The sequence below is a fragment of the Ziziphus jujuba genome, chromosome 6, assembly GCF_031755915.1.
Source record: "Ziziphus jujuba cultivar Dongzao chromosome 6, ASM3175591v1".
Classification (NCBI taxonomy): domain Eukaryota; kingdom Viridiplantae; phylum Streptophyta; class Magnoliopsida; order Rosales; family Rhamnaceae; genus Ziziphus; species Ziziphus jujuba.
The window spans coordinates 29,549,529-29,574,852 of NC_083384.1; the positions used below are offsets into that span (position 1 = coordinate 29,549,529).

At 32.7% G+C, this 25,324-nt stretch overlaps 4 protein-coding genes across 4 annotated transcripts in view; all 4 read right to left on the bottom strand.

Moving 5' to 3' along the window:
• LOC125419058 (disease resistance protein RPV1-like) overlaps positions 1-1,269 on the bottom strand; it is a 41,331-nt gene extending 40,062 nt beyond the window's left edge. The window contains exons 1-3 of the mRNA XM_060817962.1: positions 730-1,269; positions 448-576; positions 139-256 (exon numbers count right to left, since the gene is read on the bottom strand). Of these exons, the coding sequence (XP_060673945.1) occupies positions 139-256; positions 448-576; positions 730-1,269 (787 nt within the window). The remainder of the gene's footprint in view (positions 1-138; positions 257-447; positions 577-729) is intronic.
• A 9,014-nt stretch (positions 1,270-10,283) lies between these two features.
• LOC132804265 (disease resistance-like protein DSC1) lies at positions 10,284-12,213 on the bottom strand. The gene is made up of 3 exons (XM_060818389.1): positions 11,665-12,213; positions 10,748-11,580; positions 10,284-10,473 (listed from the first exon to the last, which is right to left on the bottom strand). The coding sequence occupies exons 1-2, from the start codon at positions 12,211-12,213 to the stop codon at positions 11,407-11,409; spliced, it is 723 nt and encodes a 240-aa protein (XP_060674372.1). The 3' UTR covers positions 10,284-10,473; positions 10,748-11,406.
• Positions 12,214-12,248: 35 nt separating this feature from the next.
• Positions 12,249-15,463, bottom strand: LOC125418250 (disease resistance protein RPV1-like). The gene is made up of 4 exons (XM_048464666.2): positions 14,746-15,463; positions 13,313-13,410; positions 12,820-13,134; positions 12,249-12,735 (listed from the first exon to the last, which is right to left on the bottom strand). The coding sequence occupies exons 1-4, from the start codon at positions 15,218-15,220 to the stop codon at positions 12,418-12,420; spliced, it is 1,206 nt and encodes a 401-aa protein (XP_048320623.1). The 5' UTR covers positions 15,221-15,463; the 3' UTR covers positions 12,249-12,417.
• LOC125419197 (disease resistance protein Roq1-like) lies at positions 13,493-14,719 on the bottom strand. The gene has a single exon (XM_048464667.2). The coding sequence runs from the start codon at positions 14,350-14,352 to the stop codon at positions 13,636-13,638; it is 717 nt and encodes a 238-aa protein (XP_048320624.2). The 5' UTR covers positions 14,353-14,719; the 3' UTR covers positions 13,493-13,635.
• Positions 15,464-25,324: the final 9,861 nt, after the last annotated feature.

Genomic DNA, 25,324 nt, shown 5'->3' on the forward strand with positions numbered 1-25,324 from the left:
TCTCTAAAATTTTCATATGGGTTTGTTCTGAGATCTTCTATTTCATCTATATTTGCTTGTTTGTGGACTTTTTGTGGGTTGTGTGCTACTTGTGGATATATATATTGCTTGCTATATACAGGTTAAATCTCTACAGACCATAATAAACTCTGAGAAGTCGTAGGTTGCGCATGTTTGAGAAGGCTCCAGGATGCACTATCACATTTTTTTCAATTTCAAACATGTCCAATGATATGACTTCAACTGCTGCGGTTCCCTGGCATTCAAGATGAACATCAATATTATAAATAGGATACAATAAAGCTAAATTTATTCAGAACTTGTTGTTATATATATGAACCTAATTTTGTTTGTTTGAAATGGTTTTGTAAGAAGAATTCTATCACTTTTAGAAGAAATGAATAATGCATTTATACTTATTGTACAATTTTCAAATACATCACAAACTTCCACAACATCGCACAACCTACTGCGTTTACCAGGTTCTTTAACTTCATCACATACAATTTCCTGACCCATTTGGCACAGCAAATCATGCATCTGTAGCTCGTTACCTTCATCATCTTCAATTAAACACTTCTCAATGAGAAGAGTTATTTCCATTTCCACAGCATCACCTAACATGCTTTTTGCATGTTCTATTGTAAAAAACGAATTAAATAAGAAAGCAATGTTCAGAAACATATCCTTGCTCCCATTATCCAGCCCATCTTAATTGATTTTCAAAACTTCTTTAATTTCCAAATTTTGATTCTTTTTCAGCTTCTTTAATACACTTTCCCATTCATCTTTAGGTCTACGGCAAAGGGAAGAGCCCAAGACCTTAAGGGCTAGTGGGTTCCCATAAGCATATGTTGTTGCCTCTAACACCATTTCATAATCAATTGTTGGAGAGTTTTCACGAAAAGCACATAATCGGAAGAGCTCAAGAGATTCAATGTCATTTAACCTCTCAACCTTGTGAATACTATCGGTTGCTGTCTTAAGCACTTGCTCATCTCTAGTTGTAACAATGATTCTGCTTCCAGGAGCAAGTACGCAACATCCATTAATAAAAGCTTCTAATTGGATTGACCTATCCACATCATCCGAAACAATAAGTGCCTTTACACATCGAAGTCTCTGAAAAATAGTAGGATGATCTAATCCGTTGGGTCCTTTATGTATTTTTCTAACATCTTCAAGGAAACAGCAACAATCGAATGATTGAGAATTTGATAATTTTTGAAATACAACTTTAGCAAGGGTAGTCTTACCCATACCTCCCATGCCCCAAATACCAATAAAGCGAATATCTTTTGAGCCAATGGATAATAGCGATTCAATTTCCTTTATTTTTTCTGTAATTCCAATGAGTCCCTTGAAATATTGCTCATCTGATGATCGACATTGTAGTAATGTTTTTAGTATATATTAGGAAAATTTCACAGAATAGCTTTTTCAAATAAACATGTTTTCAATACTGGTTACATGATATTACCTTATGGCTTGTTAAATTATTTGAAAGTAACTATAAGCATATTTCTCTTAGTTGTGGAGCAAAATTGTTATGTTTTTCTTTGAATTTATCATATGATGCGATTGATCATCATCATCATCCTCATGAGAGCCAACAACTTCACGGCTTCCACTTGCTTCACAATATTCCTCAAAGCTTCTCTTTCTCTTTTTTTTTAGTTTCTGCATCAAATCTCTCTATATCTTCCTTGTATACCAACCATATCCCATACTTCTTTGTCTCACAATGTTCACTTCCCCAGTTGTCAACTCCAAAATCTTCAAGATCGAAGAACGAACGTTGGAAATGAATTGATGCCTCAGTGCTAGAAGTACAAGGCCAACTTAGTTGAATCATTTCTTTCTAATTTTTCAAAAATGATTTTGAGACGGACCACATGAACGTGTGATCTGGACTAATGATGCTGTGATTAAGTCTTAAACCATCATCAAATTCATAAGAATGGTCATCATCGGTAGTTTTGAAAGTGAGTTTGCATTCTTTGCTAACATATAAAAAAGGCTCATATTTCTTGCGATAAAAAACAACGCAGAGAGCCAAACCCAAGAAGTTGTCGTTATTCCAGTATGGAGGGAGCATAATATTCATTGAAGGTCTTGAAGTTTGACTGGTGAACCGCTTTGGAATTTCATCTCCTGGATAACATATATTAAGAGTTACATTGCCCTGTATCATGAATAAGAAATTAATCTAATCTGATGAAAATTATAAACATTTTATCACAGAGTTCTTAAAATTAGAGCACAGAAGGAGAAATAATGAACATATATATATATATACCTAATCTTTTTAAAAATCTGCAGCATAGAGAACTCTAATTACTACACAATCAATGACTATGTTGTTGCGTGTATTATGATCCAAGTTTTGACAACCAAAGTTTCTTAACATGACTGCCACGTAATACCAATTCAACAACATTCTCAGGAGAAAAAATTGATGGCAATGATTTCAAAGGGTACAAATCCCACTGAAAATATCTTAGCTGATTAGAAAGATCATAAGAATCAAGGCTCTGAGGAATTAATAGTTTGAAGTTATTATCCCCAATATTCTCACCAATATTGTCACAATAAAGTTTGAGAATCCGTAGATTATACATCTTTAAGAGGGCTGCAGGACACACTTTTACATCTCTATTAATTTCAGACAAGTTAAGTGATATTCCTTCAACTGCTGCAGTTCCCTGAGAGTCAAAATGAACATTGATATTGATAAGGATACAATATACATATAAATATATAAAAAAAAACTTATTAACAACTCTGTATGAACACCTAATATTAATTGTCAGTTGGAAATGATCTTATCGGTACTGTCTCTTTTTGTTAGAAGACATCAATGATGAATTTGTTTTGCACTTACTGTACTTCGTTCCAATAATTGGCAGATATCCTTGGCATCCCACAACCTACTACGGTTACCAGGTTCTTTATGTTCATTACGAACAATTGCCTGACCCATCTGTCATAATAAATCATGCATTCTTAGCTCATTGTCTAAGGGACTGTCACTACTTTCAATCAAAGACTTATGAATGAGAATTCTTATTCCTATTTTCACAAATGAATCATCGAAATCTAATATGCTTTCTATATGATCTCTTGTAAATGCCGATTGAACAGACATGCAAGGTCAAGAAATAGATTCCGAGCCTATTTATCATCTAGTCCCTCATAACTTATTCTTAGCACATCCTGAATTTGAGGGTTGGGAACTTTCTTTAGTTTGTTTATTGTAACTTCCCATTCTTCTTTGCTTTTGGAGTGAAGGAAACAACCCAAAATTTTAGAGCTAATGTAACAGCCCAGTACCATCTGCATCAAGATATTGTCCTCTTTGGCCCAGGGTTCACTCCCTCTCTCCCCCCTGGCCTCAAGGTTTTGTCAAAACGCGTCTTGAAGGGAGAGGTATTCACAGCCTTATAAAGGCCGCTTCGTGCCCCTCTCCAACCGATGTGGGATGTTACAATCCTCCCCCCTTGGGGCCCAGCGTCCTCGCTGGCACACCAATCCGGGTCCGGCTCTGATACCACTGTAACAGCCCAGTAGCACCCGCATCAAGATATTGTCCTCTTTGGCCCAGGGTTCACTCCCTCTTTCCCCCCTAGCCTCAAGATTTTGTCAAAATGCGTCTTGAAGGGAGAGATATCCACAGCCTTATAAAGGCCACTTCGTGCCCTCTCCAACCGATGTGGGATGTTACAGCTAATGAATTTTCATTTGCATAACTGGTCACTCTTATTGATAGCATTTCATAATGATCTCTTGCAAAAGGTTTTTTTCCAAAAGTATTCAAATGGAAAAGCTCAAGGGAATCACTATGATTTAATCCTTCAACCTTGTAAATATTTTCAGTTACTTTCTTAAGCACTTGCACATTTCTAGTTGTAATAATGATTCTACTTCGAGGGGCAAGCTGATCATACCCTTCAACTAATGCTTCTAATTGGACCGAAGTACCAACATCATCTAAAACCATGAGGACCTTTTTTCGGCGTAACTTGTTATGAATAAAAGGTGATGCTACAAATGGCGAATCCATCCTTGCAATAGCTTCATGATTTGATAACCCCAACAGAAGTTTCTTTCTCAAATAATCCAGCCCATATCCTGCATATTCTTCCCTAACATTCCAAAGAAAGTAATGACCCTCGAACTTTGAATATGATAGTCTTTGAAATAAAACACTAGCAAGGGTGGTCTTACCAATACCTCCGATGCCCCATATGCCTATAATACGAACATCTTTTGAGCCAATACATAATTTTGATTCAATTTCCTTGATCTTTTTTTCAATTCCAGTGAGGTGTCTATTAATATGCATAGTTGATGAAAGATATTTAGGCAATTTCTTTGAAACATCTTCAACAATTTGTTGAATTAATTTGTTCTCACGCCTGTTTTAGCCTTTTTTTTTTTTTTTTTTTGGCTAAATGCCTGTTTTTGTAATTTAAAACGATGCTCTTACCCCCAAAATATAATTGCAGTACTATAAACTAGATCATAGATAAATATTTACCAAACATTCTTCTCTTCGGTTAAAATAAGTTGGAAATCAAAAGCTTTTTTTTTTTTTTTTTTTTTTCAAATCAAAAGCTTTAGCAGACAAACCACATTGCATGTTATATTAATTTGTTTATTTTACAATAAACTACAAAATAAAAATAAAATAAAATAACCCAAACATGTTTTTTCTTTTTTTTTTTTTTGGTAAATAAAAATAAATGAATAAAACGCAAAAATGTTGACTCTGTCACGTGGTTGTGATCATAATAAACTGACGAGCGGAGCCCACCGTAGCAGAAATCCCTCATCATGTCTTCTTTAATTAACTTTCCTAAAATTGGAAGCCTAAAAAAAAAAAAAAAAAAAAGTTTCGAAGCCTAAAAAATAAAAAATAATCACTGAAAAAAAAAGAAGAAAAAAAATGTATTAGCTCATAATGAAAATAATGATTAAAACTCTAAAATTTATGGTTAAATATTTTAATCCATAATAAAGACTTATCAGGTGGCCAATAATTAATCTCATAGTTAAAAGTTTATAATCATAATTTGTTGTGGTAAAAAGATTTTAACCTCAATCTTGGCAACAATTAATTGCTATGGCTAAAAGCTATTTGTTATTGTCAAAAAAAAAAAAAGGCTTTTAACTACAGTAGGTCAAAGTGACTATGAAATGCCATGGGTAATGTTTATTTTTTAATAAAAATATTCTCGTTTGACTGAAAGAAAAATATTATCTTATTTAACAAAATTAATTAATGCCGCTCACTTTTCCTGATTATTACACATGATTCAACTCTTCTGTAAAAGATTCTCTTCCTTGTTCCCCTTCGCCCCTCCTCATCGTTCACGGTCCTGTCATCTCCACTGTCTTTATTCATTTTATTCCTATTCCCTCTGAAATCTACAATCTTCCATAGAATTTGAATAAGTATATATACGGTGATGATAATGATGATGATATTTCCATGGCGTTAAGATGAAGCTGGTTGTCTGCGAATTGAAATTGTTCTTTTTAAAAAAAAAAAAAAATCATTTTGCAAATAAATATGAGTAGGAATAGAGTATAAGATACTCAAGTTTTGAAAGAAATTAATCTGTGCAAACCTGAATTTATAAGATAAACAGTTTTGAGTCGTCAGTGCTAGACGAAGAAAATTAGGTTAGAGGGACACCATGAAAATATTAAAAAAAAAAAAAATCCCTCAAATTATAATTGTTCATAATAAAGCAACAAAACTTATTCATCAAGGCACAGTTAGTAATTTATATTTACAATTTAACTATTTTAATATATTAATTTAAAATAATAAAATTGTTTAATAATAGAAATAATATTTAAAAAGAAAAATATTTTACGTATATTATACTCAAAAACTAAAATGAAATTGATATTTTTGTATATAAAAAAAAACTAGTTTCAATGGTGAAAGATATTTTTAGATATTATTTTTATTTGTCAAAGAAAGAAAATTGTAGGCTTACATGTAAAGTTAAATATTTTTGGACTGTTTAATAGATTTTTTCTTTTTGGTCATATTTAATAGAGTATATTAGACAAATTAATTAAGCTAAAAAGGAAAAATTAAATTTTATAAAGAAAATTAATGAATACTAAATAGGAAATCAGAAATTGAGAAGGGGCTCATTGCCTAAATTTTAGTAATAATATGTAATTAAGGAAAAATAACATGTTTTATATCCGCCCACGCGAGTCATGTTTTAAATGTTGTATAAAATAGACCTGAAATACACGGCTTAAACTAAGATTATCCACACACACACACACAAAGAAAAAGAAAACTAAGAATATCCAAATTTATATGCATGGAAAATGGTCAATAAAATCTCTGTTCTTTTGGAGAGGCAGAGCATAATAGAAGAAGTAGAAAGAAAGCTGATGATACTAATCAAATAAGTTATACAAGAAGATTACTTAAACAAGAAGTTTTTGATTCCATAATTAAGTTATCAAAATATTTAAAGCTCTTAAGAAATGGACAAAACCATGTAAGATTTAAATTATGTAAGAAATGGAACTCAACGTAAAATAAGAAAATCAAGTTCTGTTTGTAAACTTCTACAATACTCGAGTTTTGAATAAAAAAATAATTTTATGCAATATGAAGCACAAGAATTCAAGTGGCAATGAAATTCATGACTCAAGGGATACCAAAATTTACATTGAATAAAATGGTCAAAGACCTTATAGACCCTTTTAGAATCTCTAATATAAATTAAGAAAGAAAAAAAGTTAAAAATGTTTAACAAGATGTTACATAAGTAAATAGAAACAAAATGCACCATACACAATTCAGAGCCATATTCATATGAAATATAATTGTTTATTTTAATTAATATTCCAAATCATGGGCATGACATAGACAAGACTCATGTTTCAGGTGCTGTCAAAATGGAACTAAAATCCACAACTTGAGCTAAAATTAGCAAAATTTATATATATTGAAATAGTCAATAAAATTTTTGTTCTTTAGGGAAATTGATAAGAGGCAGAGCATCATGGAGAGCCTCTAGTAGTAGAAAGGAAGTTGACCGTACTAATTGTATAAGGTCACCAAAATCTCTTCTATATTCCACCAAATTGAATCACTCAGTGCTCCAAAAATTAGATTCTTGATACCATATTAAGGTATCATTTGCTTCAAAACTTTAAACTCTTAAGAAATGGACCAAATCACGAAAGCTAGATGATCTCTGACAAGAGAAAAATAACTGTAGCTTTCATTAAAATTAAATTCCTAAGCTCTTGTAAATGGTCAGGTACTTGAAAACTGATCTGATAATGGACTTGTGGGATTGAATTATAAACTTTGATATTGAAATCAAATTAACTTCTAACGGGGGGCTCTACTATTTGAAGTAACTACCATAAGTTTGGCATTGGAATTAACAACTTTATGTTTGATTTGATCCTTTCTTTTTTTTTTTTTTTTTTTTGGTAATTAAAAATTGTGTTAGTATGACCCCAGTGATGAATGAGACATATATAGGACATATAGTATGTCAGTGTCACATGCTTATTCATCTATTTCATCCACTCTTTCGATTACTCAAATATATATGATTAACCTTAAGTCCCCAGTTTTACAAGTTCAGGATGGGTCAGAATTCAGACGCAGATCATAGATATGACTTTGCAGAATTTCAATGAGCTGCAATTTGTTACCTTCCTCTTTGGATGATTCCTGGTTCATTGGAACAAAATGAAAGCAAGTAAAATAATGAATATGCCCTGAGACTGGTCACCGTTGGTTTGGTTGTGCTTCATCCTTGGCATGTTTGACATGCAAATTTTTTGACGAATCTGAGGCCTTTTTGCTCGTCTTGTTGTAAAGAAATTGGGCTTTTATTATGGGCCTATTTTATCTTAGGCAATTTTGGTCCATATACATATATGGACCAAAATTGCAACTCCATATCCAGAGTGTCATTTCAAGATTTGCATCCAACTGTCACGCAGAAATCCGTTATGAAAGTTCTTAGATACTGGTGACTACAGAAAGGACCACTGCTTCCAAGCCCCAATAAATAAATAAATAAATAAATAACTAAAGACACAAGAGGGACAGAGAACTTTTCAAAGGTACCACATCATTCATTTGAAGCATAGTGTCAAAGCATTTCCACAATTGACACGCAGGTTCTTCATAACCTGAAACCAAAAGGGAAGCCATATTAAGAATAAGCAAAGTTCCCCCACATATATATATATATATACACACACACACACATGAAAAAGTCCATAAAACAATTTTTGAAACAAATAAGTTGTGTTCCTTTTTTTTAAGTATAACACTTCAAACAAAAGAAAATTAACTTTTACCTTTAATTTGCAAGCAGCCACAGGATGAGGATGGCTTATTTTCAAATTAATCCTAGGATATAATCTGTCTGTCCCTTTTTTCTTCCTCATACATCAACAAAAAACTCACTTGCACTGGTTACATAATTATTAGCAAAAAATGTCCCCTAGTTGTAGCAGCAAGTTGCTCTGTTTTCTAGCTCATCAGCATCCAATTGCTCTGCATTATACATGCAACAACTAAATTTTACACGTTTATTTGTAAGCAGTCACATAATCTTGAATTTCTTTGAATTAATTGCAGGATGCGATTCATCATCATCATCTTCCTCATGAGAGCAAACAACTTCACTTCCACTTGCTTCACAGTATTCATCAAAGTGTCTCTTCTTCTTAACTTTAATTTCTGCATCAATTGCTCTATATCTTCCTTGTTTACCAACCAAATCCCACACTTCTTTATCTCAAAAAAATCGTTTCCCAAGACTCAAGAGACAACCAATTTTTTTTAATCATATGATATGGCTTTAATTATGAATTATTAGTCTCAATTATTTATTCCTTTTAAGTATTATCTTCTTGTCTCTCCTCTTTTTATTATATAGAAAAGCACTTGGAGAGTTCATACATCATTGTAATTACTTAACCTCAAGAATTTGGTCATTACCGAAAAAAGAGAGAAGGAAAAAAAAGAAGAAACAAAACTAGGATTTGGTGAAGACTGCCCAATTTATATGTTTTACAGACAATGACAGAAGCATATAAATTAACTACAACAGAAGCTTTGTTGGGCATCATTGTAATTACTTAACCTCAAGAATTTGGTCATTACCGAAAAAAGAGAGAAGGAAAAAAAAAAAGAAACAAAACTAGGATTTGGTGAAGACTGCCCAATTTATATGTTTTACAGACAATGACAGAAGCATATAAATTAACTACAACAGAAGCTTTGTTGGTGCCCAGTAAGCGAACAAGTACTAAATCAGATTATACATAAAAACATAATCAGAATTCTGAAAAGAAAGAAGTAAAAATTTGCATTGCTGCTTATTCGGTATTAATAGTAACAAAATTATTGAAACAGATTAAGTTATATCCAAGGAACTGCATCTCTGCTTCGCTGCCAGTTCAATATGAAGTAGAATCCTTACACTTTTAATTTGACACATAACCATAACTTGACAATGAACCTATAAAACTTGCTTACTAAATGTTACAGTTTGTTTCCATCAATAAGAAAAATAATACAATTCGTATTGAGCAGTTTCACGATAATCTTAACAAGACCAGTCAAAATGAAATGAGTCACTATAGATAGAAACTCACACCATATTTTATCAAGAAAAAACAAAGGCACCCAATTGTTCAGCTTGATGTTACAATGCTGTCCATGTATTAACTTAATGGTAGTACTGCTCATGTAGAAAGATATTTGATGTAACTCTGTAGAGAAAATAATTAGTTGAAGGAACAAATTAGAAGAGAAAAGAGCTCCTAGCTAACCCATATATCATGCTTGGTTGTTTAACTTCTTGGTAGTAATCAAGCTAATATTTCAAATGCATGCATACTGGATGCAATTGATCATAAAATCGATATATTTTGGCAAAATGACATCATCTAATTCAAAACCAAATCTATGCTGACTCAGAAATCTACTATTTAGCTCGTAATGGAAAGAGTATTTGTTATGACAAAGTACAATTCAAAAACACAAAAATGTCCAACCATTCATAAACACGTTTTATCAAACACTTTTGCAGAGAATAATAACAAAGTAAGAAATTAAATCAAATAGATAAATATTATATTCAGAAAGTTAAGAATGTTCGACAAGATGTAAAGATGTACTTACCCATAAAATGCATCAAAAACAACTCAGGCTCATAATTCTTATGAAATACATTCTTATTTTATTTGATTTCCTCTGCAAACATATGTAAAATGGTTCATAGTTATTAAAGAAATTCATATTGATATATAAAATTAAGTAATGCAATGCCAAAATAAGAAGAAAAACAAGAGGAAGAGAGAACTTCTCCAACTTACTATACCATTCATTTATTTGAAGCTACGTGCCATGGTGTCTACATAGCTCACACACATTTTCTTCGAAGCCTGAAACTACAAAAGACATGCCAAATGGTGATAAACGAAGTTCACCAATATGTACATGAAAAGTCCATCAAAATACTTTTCATAGCAAATATTTTTATTTTCCCTTTGTGTGTATCATTTCAAACAAAAGACAAAAATTTCCTTTAGAGATTACCTTACAATTTGTAAATTTATTAGTTTATATCTTAATACAATTAAAATACTACACAATGCATGTTGTAAACAGTATATTAACTCATACACATTAATTTGCCAAAAAAATAAAATAAAATGGATTTACCTTAGGATACACAGAATATGCTTTTGATTTTCTTGTTCCATATACATCAGAGCTAACAATGATTTCATAATTAGTAGCAAAGCATTTCTTGAAGTTGTAGCACAAGTTGTTATGTTTTTTAGGTTCCTCAACGTCCCATTGCTCTGCATCTTCTAAACAGTCATATAACTTTTAGTTTCTTAGAATGTGATTCATGATCAGAGTCTTCTTCCTCAAGAGAGTCAACAGCATCCCTTCCACTTGATTCACAACATTCATTGAAGTGTCTCTTATTCTTACTTTCAGTTTCTGCATTACATCTCTCCATGTCTTGTTTGTACAAAAACCGAACCCCAAACTTCTTAATCTCGCCATACCCATGTCTTGTTTGATCACTTCCAATGTCTAAAATTTGTTCACTATCATAATAACAAGGAGAGACATGGAAAGAGGTCTCAGTGCTACAAGTAGATGGCCAATTTAGTCCATCCATTTCTTTGCTAAGTATATTCCATTTAGAATATTGCAAAAACCGTTTTTCTACGTACCATATGAGCACGTGATCTGATCTAACATTGTTTTCCGATACCCACCAAGAATAATCATGATATTTGTAAAGATGACCATCATCGATAGTTTTGAGATTTAGTTCACAGTGAATATCGAAGTCTATCTCAGGGTCAATTATTCCGACGAAGAACAATGCAGAAAGCCAAAGCCAAGAAGTCATCATTATTCCAATATGGCGGAAGCATAATATTATTGATTGAAGTCCCACAAGTTTGATAGCTGAACCACTTTGGAATTTCATATCCCGGATAGCGTAAAACTGGAACATTAATGTTATCGTTGCCCTGTTTCATGAACGTGGGAAATTAATAAACTAGCTTAAAAATCATAAAGCATCTCAGCAAACGAAGAGAAATAGATATACATACAGCTTTTACAAATTTTAGACGAGATAGAATTTGAATTACTGCACGATTATCGAGCATGGTGTTGCATGTGTTCTGTTCCAATTTCTCACATCCATAAAAGTCAAAAGTTTGAACAGAATCACCCCTATTTCCAGTGATATCAATATCCAGATCGTCTAATAGTGGAGCCCTCCATTTTAAAATTTTCTCCAGTGACGTGCAGCCTCTTGCATACAAATCCAAACATAGTGATGGCAGCTCTGGTAAAGATTTCAATTTCTCACAATAATCCAGAGACAAGTAGAGCAAAGACGGTGGAAGGGAAGGCAATTTTAGAAATTTTGAACAGTGGTTGAGCCTTATCGTTTCAAGGTTCGTTAATTTAGATAGACGGTTGGGGAGAAACTCAAGGTCTTTGCATCCATGCATAGATAATTCTTTGAGGAATACTAGATTTTCAATTGACTCTGGCAACTCTTTAATCCCCGACTGATCTAAATTAAGAGATGTCAAGTGTTCCATAGGCTCTGAGATTTCTGGAAACATTTTCAGTTTCTCACAACCAGACATATTCAGTGATTCAACAGATTTCAAATGACAAATGCTTGATGGAAGACTTTTAAGACTTTTACAATAACTCAAATCTAATCGCACAAGACCCGAAAGATGCCCAATTGATGGGGGCACTGTCTATAGAGGTGTTTCACTTACAAGTAAACATCTTAAATTGGGTGCAAACTTTTGAGAAATGTGACCCTGAGATGAGTAGAGGCATCAATTGCCCGTAAAACTTTGGATGCAACTTCTGAGAGATGTGAAATTAATTAAAAGATTCTTAATGCCTCCTAACCTTGCAACATCCAAGTACCCCTCTGTTCTTTTTGATATCTCTTCAAAATCTCTGAGTTTGGAGCAGCCACTCAAATCTAGATATGTAAGCTTGTCAAGATTTTGAAGAGATGAAAGAACCTGAACCAAACTTTTACACCCTTTAAGATTTATACTTTCCAGATTCGGAGCCAGAGAGAGATTTGGTATTTGAGTAAGGAACTTGGAATAGCTAAGATCGATCCTCCTTAATGTTGGAAGCGACTGTAATAGGAGGAGAAAAAAAAAGGATTAGAGTTAATTAGAATGCAAGTTAATATCTAATTACAGTAGACATATAAAGCATACCTTAACTTCATGATGATTCCAAAGTTTTTGAACATGGCTGCCACGTAGTATCAGCTCAACAAGATTTTCAGGAGAAAACTTTGATGGCAAAGATTTTAAAGGGTATAAATCCCACCGAAGATATGTTAGCTTATCAGAAAGATAAGAACCAAGACCTCGGGGAATGTACAGTTTGAACTTGTTCTCATCAATATTGTCACAATAAATTTTGAGAATTCGTAGATTATACATCTCTGAGAAGGCTGCGTGGCACAATGTTACATCTTTACTAATTTCGACCATGTTAAATGAGATGCCTTCAACTGCTGCAGTTCCCTGATGATCATATGAACACTAACATAGATAAGGATAATTAAGGATATCTATTAAGAAATCTTATATACACTTCATAATTTTGTTTCTTGGAAATGATTTTGTATTTATTATTTCTTTTGTAAGAAGTTATCTGTCATTTAAAAAAGAAAAAAAAAATCAATAATGCGTTTGCACTTACCGTATTTCTTTCGAATACATGGCAAACATCTCTGGCATCCCACAATCTGCTACGATTACCAGGTTCTCTATGTTCATCAAGAACAATTGTCCGGCCCACTTGCCGCAACAAATCATGCATCCATAACTTGTTGTCTTAACGACTTTCAATTAAAGACTTTTCAATAACAACAGTTAATCCTATTTTCACAAAGGAATGACCCGCATCTAACATGTTTTCTGCATCATCTCTAGTAAAAGACTGATTAATTAGACATGCAATGTCAAGAAATAGATTTTTGACTTCTTTATCATCTAGTCCCTCATAACTGATTCTCAGAACATCTAAAATGTCCTTGTTGGGAGTGGTTTCAGTTTCTTTAATGCACTTTCCCTTTCATCTGTGCTTTTGGAGTGAAGGAAAGAACCTAAGACTTTAAGAGCTAATGGATTTCCATCAGCATAGCTTGTCGCACGGTTTAGCAGCAGTTCATAATCTTTTGAAGGGGAACTTTTTCCAAAAGCATGCAAATTGAACAGCTCTAAAGATTCAGTCTCATTTAACCCTGCAAGCTTGTAAATATCATCAGCTTCTTTTTTAATCAGTACTTGCATGTTTCTAGTTGTGACAATGATTCTACTCCCAGGTGCAAAGTGATCATATCCTTCTACTAAGGCTTCTAAGTGGATTGAACTATCCACATCATCTAGAACAATGAGCACCTTTTTGCGGCTGAGTTTGTCATGAATAAAAGGTGATGCTACAAATGGGGTATCCATCCTCAAAATAGATTCATCACTTAATAACTCAGACAAAAGTTTTTTTCTCAAATAATTTGGTCCACGCCTTAAATATTCTTCCCTAACATTCCAAAGAAAGCAGTAACTTTCAAATTGAAAATACGACAATCTTTGAAAAACAGCACTAGCAAGGGTTGTCTTGCCAATACCTCCCATGCCCCAAATACCTATAATGCGAACATCTTTTATGCCAATGCATAATTTTGATTCAATTTCCTTGATCGTTTTTTCAATTCCAATGAGATGTCCATTGATATGCATATTTAATGAAAGATATTTTGGCAATTTCTTTGAAATATCTTTAACAATTTTTTGAACTAATTTGTTCTCAAGCCTACAAAAATGATCGAAAGAGATATATAATTGTTAGAAAAATAGAACTTGACATAAATTCATATAGATATAAAGTGTCTTATGTGAAAAAAAAAATGTAGCAACTTTAGTAATATATTTATTAATTTATTTGAAATAAGCAATTTAGCTATTTTCATTGTGGTTCTGGCCAATTTGAAACGAAAACAGAGTTTTTTTATTGACTACGTTTCATTATTATTATATTATTTTAATATCTTTTATCATCTTAAAATGGATTTTATCAATTTTCTATCATTCATTTAAAGAGATGTAGTTAATGATTGTAGAATAGAAAGTTACCTGAAATCCTTCGAATCCAACCGCATAGATTAGAGGCTTCTGTCAAAGCAAACCTCCACTGGTGCACCTTCTCCATTCTATCCTTGAAACGTTCTTCAAGTTCGGCAAATGAAGCTCCATAGCTCCCCTTCTGTTTTCGTACAACCGATGGATCTACGCCGTAGAAGATTGGCATAACAATCTGCCCTCTTGTTTTCTTGCATTCAAGTATATGCACAAGTTCATGCAAACACCATGTGGATGACGCATAGTTTTCCGAGAAAATGATCACCGAAATCTTGGATTCTTCGATGGCTTTGCTAAGTGTTGGTGAAATTTCATCCCCTCTCTCAAGCTCGTGATCCATGAAAGTTAATATTTGCTCTGCGGATAAAGCTGCATAAAGATAGCTAGTGAAAGTATGACGCGTGTCCTCACCTATGAAACTGAGAAACACATCGTACTTTTCTTCAAGAGAAAGAGAAGAAGAAGCCATGCTCTTGCTATAACCAGCAGCAAATCCACAAGTAGAAGGAAAATGTTAATGGTAAAATCAAAGTTTTCTCAGCCAGATTTTATGTATATTAGGATGCACTCAGAGATGACAGATCGAAAACTCTCCTCTTCCGGGAAGATGCGCAGAGATAATTAATTAAAGTTATCAGAAAATAGTTACGCTACTTCACTATAGACTAGATCGGAGAACAATATAATTGAGGTTAGCTTTATCAAGGAAGACCCACTTTTGTACTACATATTGACTGGTCATTCGGTTCTGATTATAATAAAATGAAAGGTGGAGCCCACGGCAGATCAGACATGTTTCCAAAATTTATTTATTCGCTTAAGGTTATATAAACATGGAATATCCTTGTGATTTGTTGGTTTAAAATTAAAGCACAATACAAACAATAAAATAAATTACATAACCAGACAAAGAATAGTTAATTTGAATAAAAATCTGAGGTTGTTAACATGTTTAATTTTTATACATTTTTTTAAATTGTATATAATTTATTTATTTTAATTATTTATTAAAATTAGTTAATGATAAAATATGTTAATTAATTACCAAATATGAAGGAAGGAAAAAAAAATTAAAAACTAACACAAGTTAAAATTGTTTTTGATTTTGTATTTATATATATATTTTTTTCTTACGTTTACAACTAATAAAAATATCTAACTTTCGTAACCAATACCAATACTAATAATAATAATAATAATCATAATAAAGTAAACAAACTATATACACTTTAAAAAAATAAACACATCAATAAATAACACGCTGTCAGTGCCAATTGTTTAATATATAATTAATAATTTTCAAGTTGGCTTGTTCTGCAGCACTCATCAAATAACTCAATCATAATTCTAAAGGCTCAAACTATAATTTATTATTTTTTAAGAAATAATAATATAATTTAATATTTAACACAAAAAAGTTGTTAATTTTATTTTACAATAGAATACCAAATCTTTTTTTTTTTAAGGAAAAAATACCAGAAGTTCCTATGAATATTAACTAAATTAAATATTTAGCTATAATTGTTTTTTTGGAAACTAATATTGAGTAATAAATATGTAAATATGAATAATTATCACTGAAAGTTATCACTAATAACTTAATAAATAATTACAATATTATCTAATAATTAAATTAATTAAATCTATAATTTAAATAGTATCTTTTATCAAAAAAAAAAATCTTGTATTTAACTAAAAGTGTTTATAATATAAAAAGAATATAATGTCTATAGATAAGTTAATTCTTTATTTAGGGGGTCAAATATATATTTAAGTGATTTTTTTCTTAATATCTAAAAAATAGTATATCTATTTTAAAAATAAAAATAAAAAAGCTTAAAATACATTCTCTATTTTATTTTATTTATAATTTTTCTAAATCCATTATTTATCAGCTGTGTGCATGGTAGCTGGATCGGAAAATTGACCAAATTTTCTGTGTTTTTCCACACGTTTCGAACTTTTTGCAAAAGATTCTCTTCCTTTTTCCCCTTTACCCTTACTCACGGTTAGGTTTCCCATTGTCTTTAATTTATTTGTTGAATTCTTTTCCCGCTGAAAGCTCTTCCACAAATTTGGAATAAGTATATGAAAGTCTTTGATGTTAAAATCTTTTTGCGAGCTGGCTGTTGAGAATTGATATTGTTCATTTCTTATTTTTTATTTTTTATTCTTTTTACAAATAATATCGTGTTTGGAATAAAGTCCAAAATACTCGAGTTTTGAAAGAAAAATGTTAATATGGACCTGAAATACACGGCTTAAGCTAAGATTATCTAAATTTACATACATTGAATATGGTCAAATAGATCTTTGTTTTTTAGGGAGCATGAGAGAGGCAGAGTATTTTGTAACTAGTAGAAAGGAAGTTGATGATACTAATTGAATGAGCTTTATTGAAACTTAATTCAATCCTAAATCAACTTATAGTAGCAATAAAGAAAGAACACAACTTTTACGAGGTTCAGTCTAGAAATGACCTACATCCTTGGTGAATTCCATCCAAGAAGTTCTTGCACTATGAACAAAGATCAAATACACCATTGTAGCAATTTCTCTTGGTTTTACAGATTCTCTACACCTAGAAACCAAACTAGAAACCCCTTTACAACCTCTCTCTTTCTCACAAATCACTCACCCAGAATGATCCTAAATAATACCAAGAGAAAGAGAAAAACAATGAGAAAGAGGATACAAGGAGAAAAGAGAAAACAAAAAGAACAAAGGCTTTTATCGAGAACTAACATCTTGTGTTTCTAGCTACTCTGTTTTTGCAGTTATGGCACTTTTATATGCCTCCAAAAAAAGAGAACTAACTTTGCTGACTCATCCTAACCAATTCTTTAAGTGTAACGGTACCGTTATCATAACTGAAGCATATATATATATATATATAATAGCTGTGGACTTTGACCACATCTCTATTGAATCACAACCAGTATACTCTACCTTGATTCAAGTGAGAGGGAAAAATTGTGTGCAAGACTCCTTGGACTTCTCAGTTCACTGATTTAACCTATCAACTAGGTTCAACTCTTAGCAAACTTTTGCAAGTTTCAAGTTTGCTAACTGGAAGGACTTTGGTTCCCATATCTGCTGGATTATATATTGTTGCAACCTTCTCCAAGCCTATAACTCCTTCATTCACAATAGCCCTTGTGAAATGGTACTTCACTTCAACATGCTTTGTTTGATCATGATAAACTGGATTTTTACACAAATGAATTGAACTTTGACTATCTAAATATATAGTAACTTCACCATCTAAAAGCTTCAATTCTTGCAGCAAACACTTTAACCATAAAGCCTCTTTCATAGCTTTTGCAGTAGCAACATATTCAGCTTTGGTTGATGATCATGCCACTCTTGACTGTAGCCTAGACTTCCAGCTGATACAATTATTGCAAAGTATAAATACATAAGAACTAGTTGACCTTCTTCTATCTCTATCACCTGCATAATCAGAGTCTACATATCCTTTGAGAACCACACTTTCTTTGCAGTGACTAAACATCAAGCCAACATCATAAGTCCCCTTAAGGTATTTTAGAAGCCATTGAAGAGCCTCCCAATGTTTTCTTCTAGGATTTACCATATATCTACTAAGAACACTGATTGCATGAGCTAGATCATGCTTTGTACAGATCATAACATATATGACAGACCCTATTGCACTTGCATAAAGCACATTATTCATGTCAGGATCCGTCCAAGATCCCTTATCGGAACCCTAGACAAGCCCTGATCCCAGGAAAACCCTACCGAACCCTCCAATGGAAAATCCTGCAGAAACTCCCCTAAGGGATGGACTTACCACAAATTCCCCATACTTAAAACACACTTCTACATACACCACCTTATTCCTCCCTTCTTACTACAATTCAAGTCCACCAATTTGTAGCATTTCAATAATCAACAAGGAACCAATGCATAATTAAATAAATAATTGTTCAAATAGTATACAGAGCATTATCAAATACAATTGACTATGAAGTTTAATACAATAAAAGAATAAAAGAAATAATACAAGATAGAAAGTAAAGGAAGAAAAAGCCTCTTGGACTTTCGGCAACAAACCAAGATGTCGAGCTCGCCCCCGGACAATCAACGTCGACTTACCTGGGCCTATGGGAACGGAATTTAAAAACGTGAGATGGTAATTATCTTAGTGAGTGACCCAATCAACTAATCAGGAAAATAAATAATAATCGTATAGCAATAATATGAACTTGATTAATTAATAATAAATAAGTAATTAATTACTAAGTGTTTGAAAATAATATTTTCTCTCAAAACCCTTACGATTCACTCAATTTGAAATATTCCCTTTTTAAAAACATTTCACAAAACCCGATATTTTATGCCCCAAGATTCAGAAAATAATTAGTCAAATAAATTTCAAATAAAATACAAGAGTTTAAGGATCTAAAATTATAATGGAAATAAAATATCTTTAGATAAAATAAAATAAAATCATAAATAAACTTGTATTCAAGAAATTTGGTATAAAAACAAAAATAAACCCAATATATAAATTTTAAAATTTATTAATTAAATCAATGAAATAATCAAAGAAACATTTTAAATCAATTTAAACATCTATTTAAAATAAATGATAAAAATATAATAGAATTTATCTTAAATACCAAATCGATTTAAATGATAAAATCAAGGCAAATACCTTTTAAAACATTAATGAGAATAGGTAATAAAATCACGATAACATTTTCATAAAATTTATGTAAAACTTTTAAATTTAAATAAATAGTAAAAACATTATTAAATACATTTAATTTAAAATCATGTCATGAAAACAATTTGATGCATCAACTATATACCAGTGGCACCAATGGTACCCAGCGTCCCAAGCATCGCCAGACAGGAGGTTAAAGAGAAAAACTGGCATACGGTCGCGTGACGTCCTACTGTGCCGCTGCTAATAGGTGTCCCAGTCATGAAGAGGCGGCCTACCCTCATCTGATGGCAACCATAGGACAACCCCATAAATCAGCTGTATGCTACTCACACCCACCTGTGCACTAATCACATCCACTTGTCCGCTAATCATATTCATGTATACAGAACACCAGTACGTGTATGGTGCATCTAAAAATCATAAAATTCATACATTTTCAAAATCTCGAAAATTTCATAAGTACCACTTGGTTTATTCCATCCAATTAAACCCGTAAATTTTTCACAATTCCTTTATAAATCATCACCATAAATCCATCGCGTAAATTCCATCAATTTCAAATCCATCAATGAAATTAACAATAATTTAAAATAAATATTCCTTCAATTCCTCAAAATTCAAAATATAATTAATCACATAACAAACATAACAATTATTAAAGGAAATTGAAATCACAATTTCTTTTAATTCCCAAATATATTTTTGGCACCCAAACATTTATTAAAATAACATAAATTGGCAATCTAATTTAGATGGAAATTCTATTCATATTAATTACATAAAACATATTTTTCAAATATTTAATTATAAAATATTCCAACAACAAAATTCAATAATTATTAAGTTAAACCTCAAATTCAAGAAAATTCTTAAAACCCAAAAAATATTTATAATACAAAAATAACTTAATTTCCTTCAATTTTGGCATAAATTCCAATTATAATTTACTAAACAATTAACACATGAAATATTACATTTTCAAATAATCAATTATCACAAAATACATATAAAATACATATAATTAAACATCCAAAACTAAATTTGAAGGTAGATCACTCACCTCGAGCACGCAATCCAACTAAGATCTTCTATAGTATCAATTTTACGACTCGCATGTGCTCCTAGAATAATAATATTACACAGGATCAAATAAATTAATATTTTATTCGGATAAATAATACCCGGTACCTAGGGGTTTAACATAAACGGTGTCCAAGATTTGTAAATAAGGTATCAACGAAAAGCTAAGGGGATGAGGATCACATTACCGACCTCCGTTGAACTCAACTCGACTGGAAATAGCCGGAAAGTGAACGGAAGGTTTCAGTAGAACTTCCCCCTCTTCTATCTCACAAACGGCTCGAAATTTAGGCAAATGAAGGTTATTTTTGGAACTAAGGGGTTGAAATCTAGGGGGAAAGACCTGTCTCACGGCCAAGAACAGCCAAAAAATGGCCGACTGGAGAACTGCCGACCGCCGACTTTGGGGAGCTGATCCCGGCATGTCCGTCGGCCATTCGGCCAAAAACTTGGCCGCCGAAGTCGCCCAGCCATGGAATGTCACGCTGGCCAGCTTGTGCCTCATTTCGATGGCCGGAGAAATTAGAAATGGGAAGACCCGAAAGAGAGAGGGAGAAGAAGAGAGAGAGGGAAGAGAGAGAGAAGGAGAGGGAGGGGGTGATGAATAGTGTTCCTTTTTCCTTTTTTTTTGTTCACGTGCCCGAAAGAAAAGAAAAAGAAAGAAAATAAATAAAGAAAAAGAAAAAGAAAAAAGAAAAGGAAAAGAAATTAATAAAATAATGTAAAATAAAATAATAATAAAATAATGATGTATTAGAAAACTTTGCAGATTCATAACTTTTAAACCATATATCCATTTCAGGCATGCCACTAGTCTATGAACTTATATGGATGATTACTTTACAACCATGCATGAGTCAAAGCTCAACTTTGCATAAACAAAAAGTCAACTCCGGCACCCTTTGAACAGTTTGGATCTCAACTTGTTTTGCTCATACCTTTCAAACTGTAGCTCTGTTTTTGACTTGCTACTAGTCTATAGACTCGGATCGATGCATACTTTGCAAAAAGTCAAATTTTTACCCTTCTCGGTCAACGACAATCAAACCCAATCAACCTCGATCAATGTGACAAAAATTTCTGATGTACTTCGGGACGGGATGTTACAATTCATGTCTTCCTTTTCTTCTTCGATTTTAGGACACAAACTGGCAGATAGCTTGAAGTGATTCTCAAGTTGTACATTTGTTGAATTTGTAGCACTCATAGAAAACTTAGACAATATTTTTTGATTCAAGAAAAGATGATTCTTCAATCTGTCCTTTTCAATATTCATGCCTAAAATTTTCTTTGCTGGTCCAATCTCCTTCACGTCAAATTCAGCCTTCAACTCATCCTTAATGACCTTGATATTCTCTATAATTTTTACTAGTTAATAACATGTCATCTACATATAATAGTAAGTAGACTGACTCATGATAGTTATCACCCTTGTAATACAAACAACTATCATAGCTGCTCCTTTTAAATCCAACTTTTAACATATAAATGTCAAACCTTCTATACCATTGCAGAGGTGATTGCTTCAAACCATATAATGACCTCTTCAACAAGCAAACCATCTCCTTACTATCATCCTAATAGTTGTGTACTCCACCACAGGTGAGAAAATTTCAGTATAATCTATCCTTTGTATCTGTGTGAATCCTTTGGCAACCAATCGTGCCTTAAATCTGACTGGATCAGCACTTGATATCCCCTCTTTCACTCTAAAATTCCATTTGCAATCAACTATCTTCTGAGTTGCAGGTTTAGGAACCAACACCCATTTCTTATTTTATGTAAGGACTTCAATTCTTCCAACATAGCTTTATACCACAATCTGGAATGCTTACTCTTCATAGCTTCAAACTAGGTTTTAGGTTTCTGATCTGCAAGTTTCTGAAAGCATACTAGAGTAAACATAGTGGAGTTAAAAGAAATAAATTTGACAGGGGGTGTTACCATTCTTCTTTGCCTATCTCTGGTCAGCTGGTATTGTTGTAGAGGATTAGAGCCTTCACCAATTGATTCTTCTTTAGTTTCTTGATCTAGTTGCTCATCTAAAGATTCTGGAAGTTGTATTCAGCTTCAGCTTCCATTTGGGTTATTTGGTCCTCTTTTGCTTTCATATATGGCTTCACTTCAAACTGAACTGACTTATCTTTGGTGGAAATTTTAGTCCCTGTATCTTTATTACTCAAGCAAGGCATAATATTTTCATTAAAAATAACATCCCTACTTATGATGGATTTAAAGTCTTTCAAGTCTCTTGTCTACAACCTATATACTTTGACTCCCGCGGGATAACCTAGAAAAACACACTTTAATGATATAGGCTTAATTTTCCCTTCATTTTGATGAGCATATGCTGCACATCCAAAGATTTTTAGTCTAGTATAATCCGCGGGTTTGTCTGTCCACATTTCTTCAGGAGTTTTAAATTCTATAGTAGTTGATGGACATCTATTAACCAAATAGGTTGTTGTCATGACAGCTTCACCCCAAAATGGTTTTGGTAGACCAGAACTTACCAACATGCACCTAACCTTGTTTAGTAAGGTCTTGTTCATCCTCTCAGTAGCTCTATTTTACTGAGGGGTATAACTAACTGTCCTATGCCTAAGAATTCCAACATCTTTGCAGAAATTGTCAAATTCTAGATTACAAAACTCCAACCCATTATCAGTTCTTAACACTTTCAATTTTTTCCTTGTTTGGTTTTAAACTAAAGAACGCCAATGTTTAAATTTAACAAAAGCATCACTTTTATGCTTTAACAGAAAAATCCAAACTTTTTTAGAAAAATTATCAACAATTGAAAGGAAATACCTGTTACCTCCATGTGTAGGTGTTCTGGCTGGTCCCCATAGATCTGCATGTGTATAGTCCAGTGTTGAAGTAGCTTTATGAGTTCCCAACTTGGAACTTAATCGGTGTTGCTTTCCAATATGCAGTGCTCATAAAATTCCATCTTACTAATTTTGTTCTTACCAAACAGCCCTTGCTTGTTGAGAATCTGAAGACCTTTCTCATTGATATGTCCCAATCTCTTGTGCTAAAGTTGAGTCTCATCATGATTCGAACTCACAACTGCTACATTAATCCCAGTTACTGTTTTTCCTTGCAAAACATACAACCCATTTCTCTTGATTCCTCTCATAACAGTAAGAGCACCTTTACTGATCTTCATGGAGCAATTTTCAGACTTACAACTATAACCAGATTCATCCAAGACTCCAAGTGAAATGAGGTTTCTTTGTAGTTCAGGAGCAAGCTTGATTATTGCCTAACAGCACTTGACCACCATTTAAGTTTCGAAAATTAATAAACCAATAATGTCTTGGACACATATGGAAGGTACATCTAGAATCCATAATCCATTCTTGACTAGTTTGATCCATTGAAACAGCCAAGAAATCTCCAATGTCATCCTCATTGCTTACTACAGCAGCATTTCCATTTTCAGAACGTTTTCTTCTATTTTCTTTATTTATCCTCTTGTAGCAATCTTTAATGAGATAACCTTCTTTCTGGAAATAATAACATTTCCTTCCTTTACCTCTTCACTTAGATTTAGACCTGTCTCTGGATTTTCCCCTGAAATTGTCATTAAAGCCTTTCGAGTTTCTAAGAGGATTTCTTCCTCTAGTAATCAGACCTTCCCCACTAGTGTTAGGCCTCTGAATTTTCATTTCCAACTCTTTTGCTCTCAAAGAATTTCAAACAATATCTATAGTTAAGATCTCTCTTCCATATTTAATTGCATTCTTAATATCCTTATAACTATCAGGAAGAGAATTTAACAAAATCACTGCATGATGTTCATCAGTGAACTTTTCGTTACAGTTAGCCAAATCTAAACCCAATTTGTTAAATTCATCAAGATTCTCCTCTAAATCCTTTGTTGGATTCATCTTGAAACCAAAGAATTTCTCTAGCAAGTATATTTTATTTGGAAAAGATTTAACAAAATATAATTGCTCCAATCTACTCCAGATTTCAGACGCAGTCTTAGAATCATTTACCTTCCTCAAGATGCTATTAGAGATATGCAATATGATGGTGCTGTAGGCAATCTCATCCATGTCTCTCCTCTGCTCTTCCCTAAGACTCTCTGGAAAAGACTCATCTATGGCTTTGGCAACTTTTTGTTGTACCAGAACTGCCTTCCTCTTCTACCTCCATAAAAGCAAATGTCCTTTTCTGTTGAAGACTTCTAATTCTACCTTGGATCCCATTTAGACTTCTGGTTCGTCACTCAGGAATTTGTTCAAACAGATGGTAAATATAAGCTTCTTTCTTATGAATTGAGTATGTAGGATTGCTCTGATACCACTATTGAAACTTAATTCAATACTAAATCAACTCAAAGCAGCAATAACGAAAGAAAGAAATAACACACAACTTTTAGAGTTCAGTCTGGAAATGACCTACATCCTCGGTGAACTCCATCCAAGAAGTTCTTGCATTGTGAACAAAGATCAGATACACCATTGCAGTAATTTCTCTTGGTTATACAGATTCTCTACACCGAGAAACCAAACCAGAAAACCCTTTACAACATCTCTCTTTCTCACAAATCACTCACCCAGAATGATCCTAAACAATACCAAGAGAAATAGGCTACAAGAAGAAAAGAGAAAAAAAAAAAAGAAGAACAAAGGCTTTTATCGAGAACTAATAGCTTCTGTTTCTAACTGCTCTGTTTCTACAGTTATGCCACTTTTATATGCCTCCAAAAAAAGAGAACTAACTTTACTGACTCATCCTAACCAATTCCTTAAGTGTAACAGCACCGTTTTCATAACTGAAGCA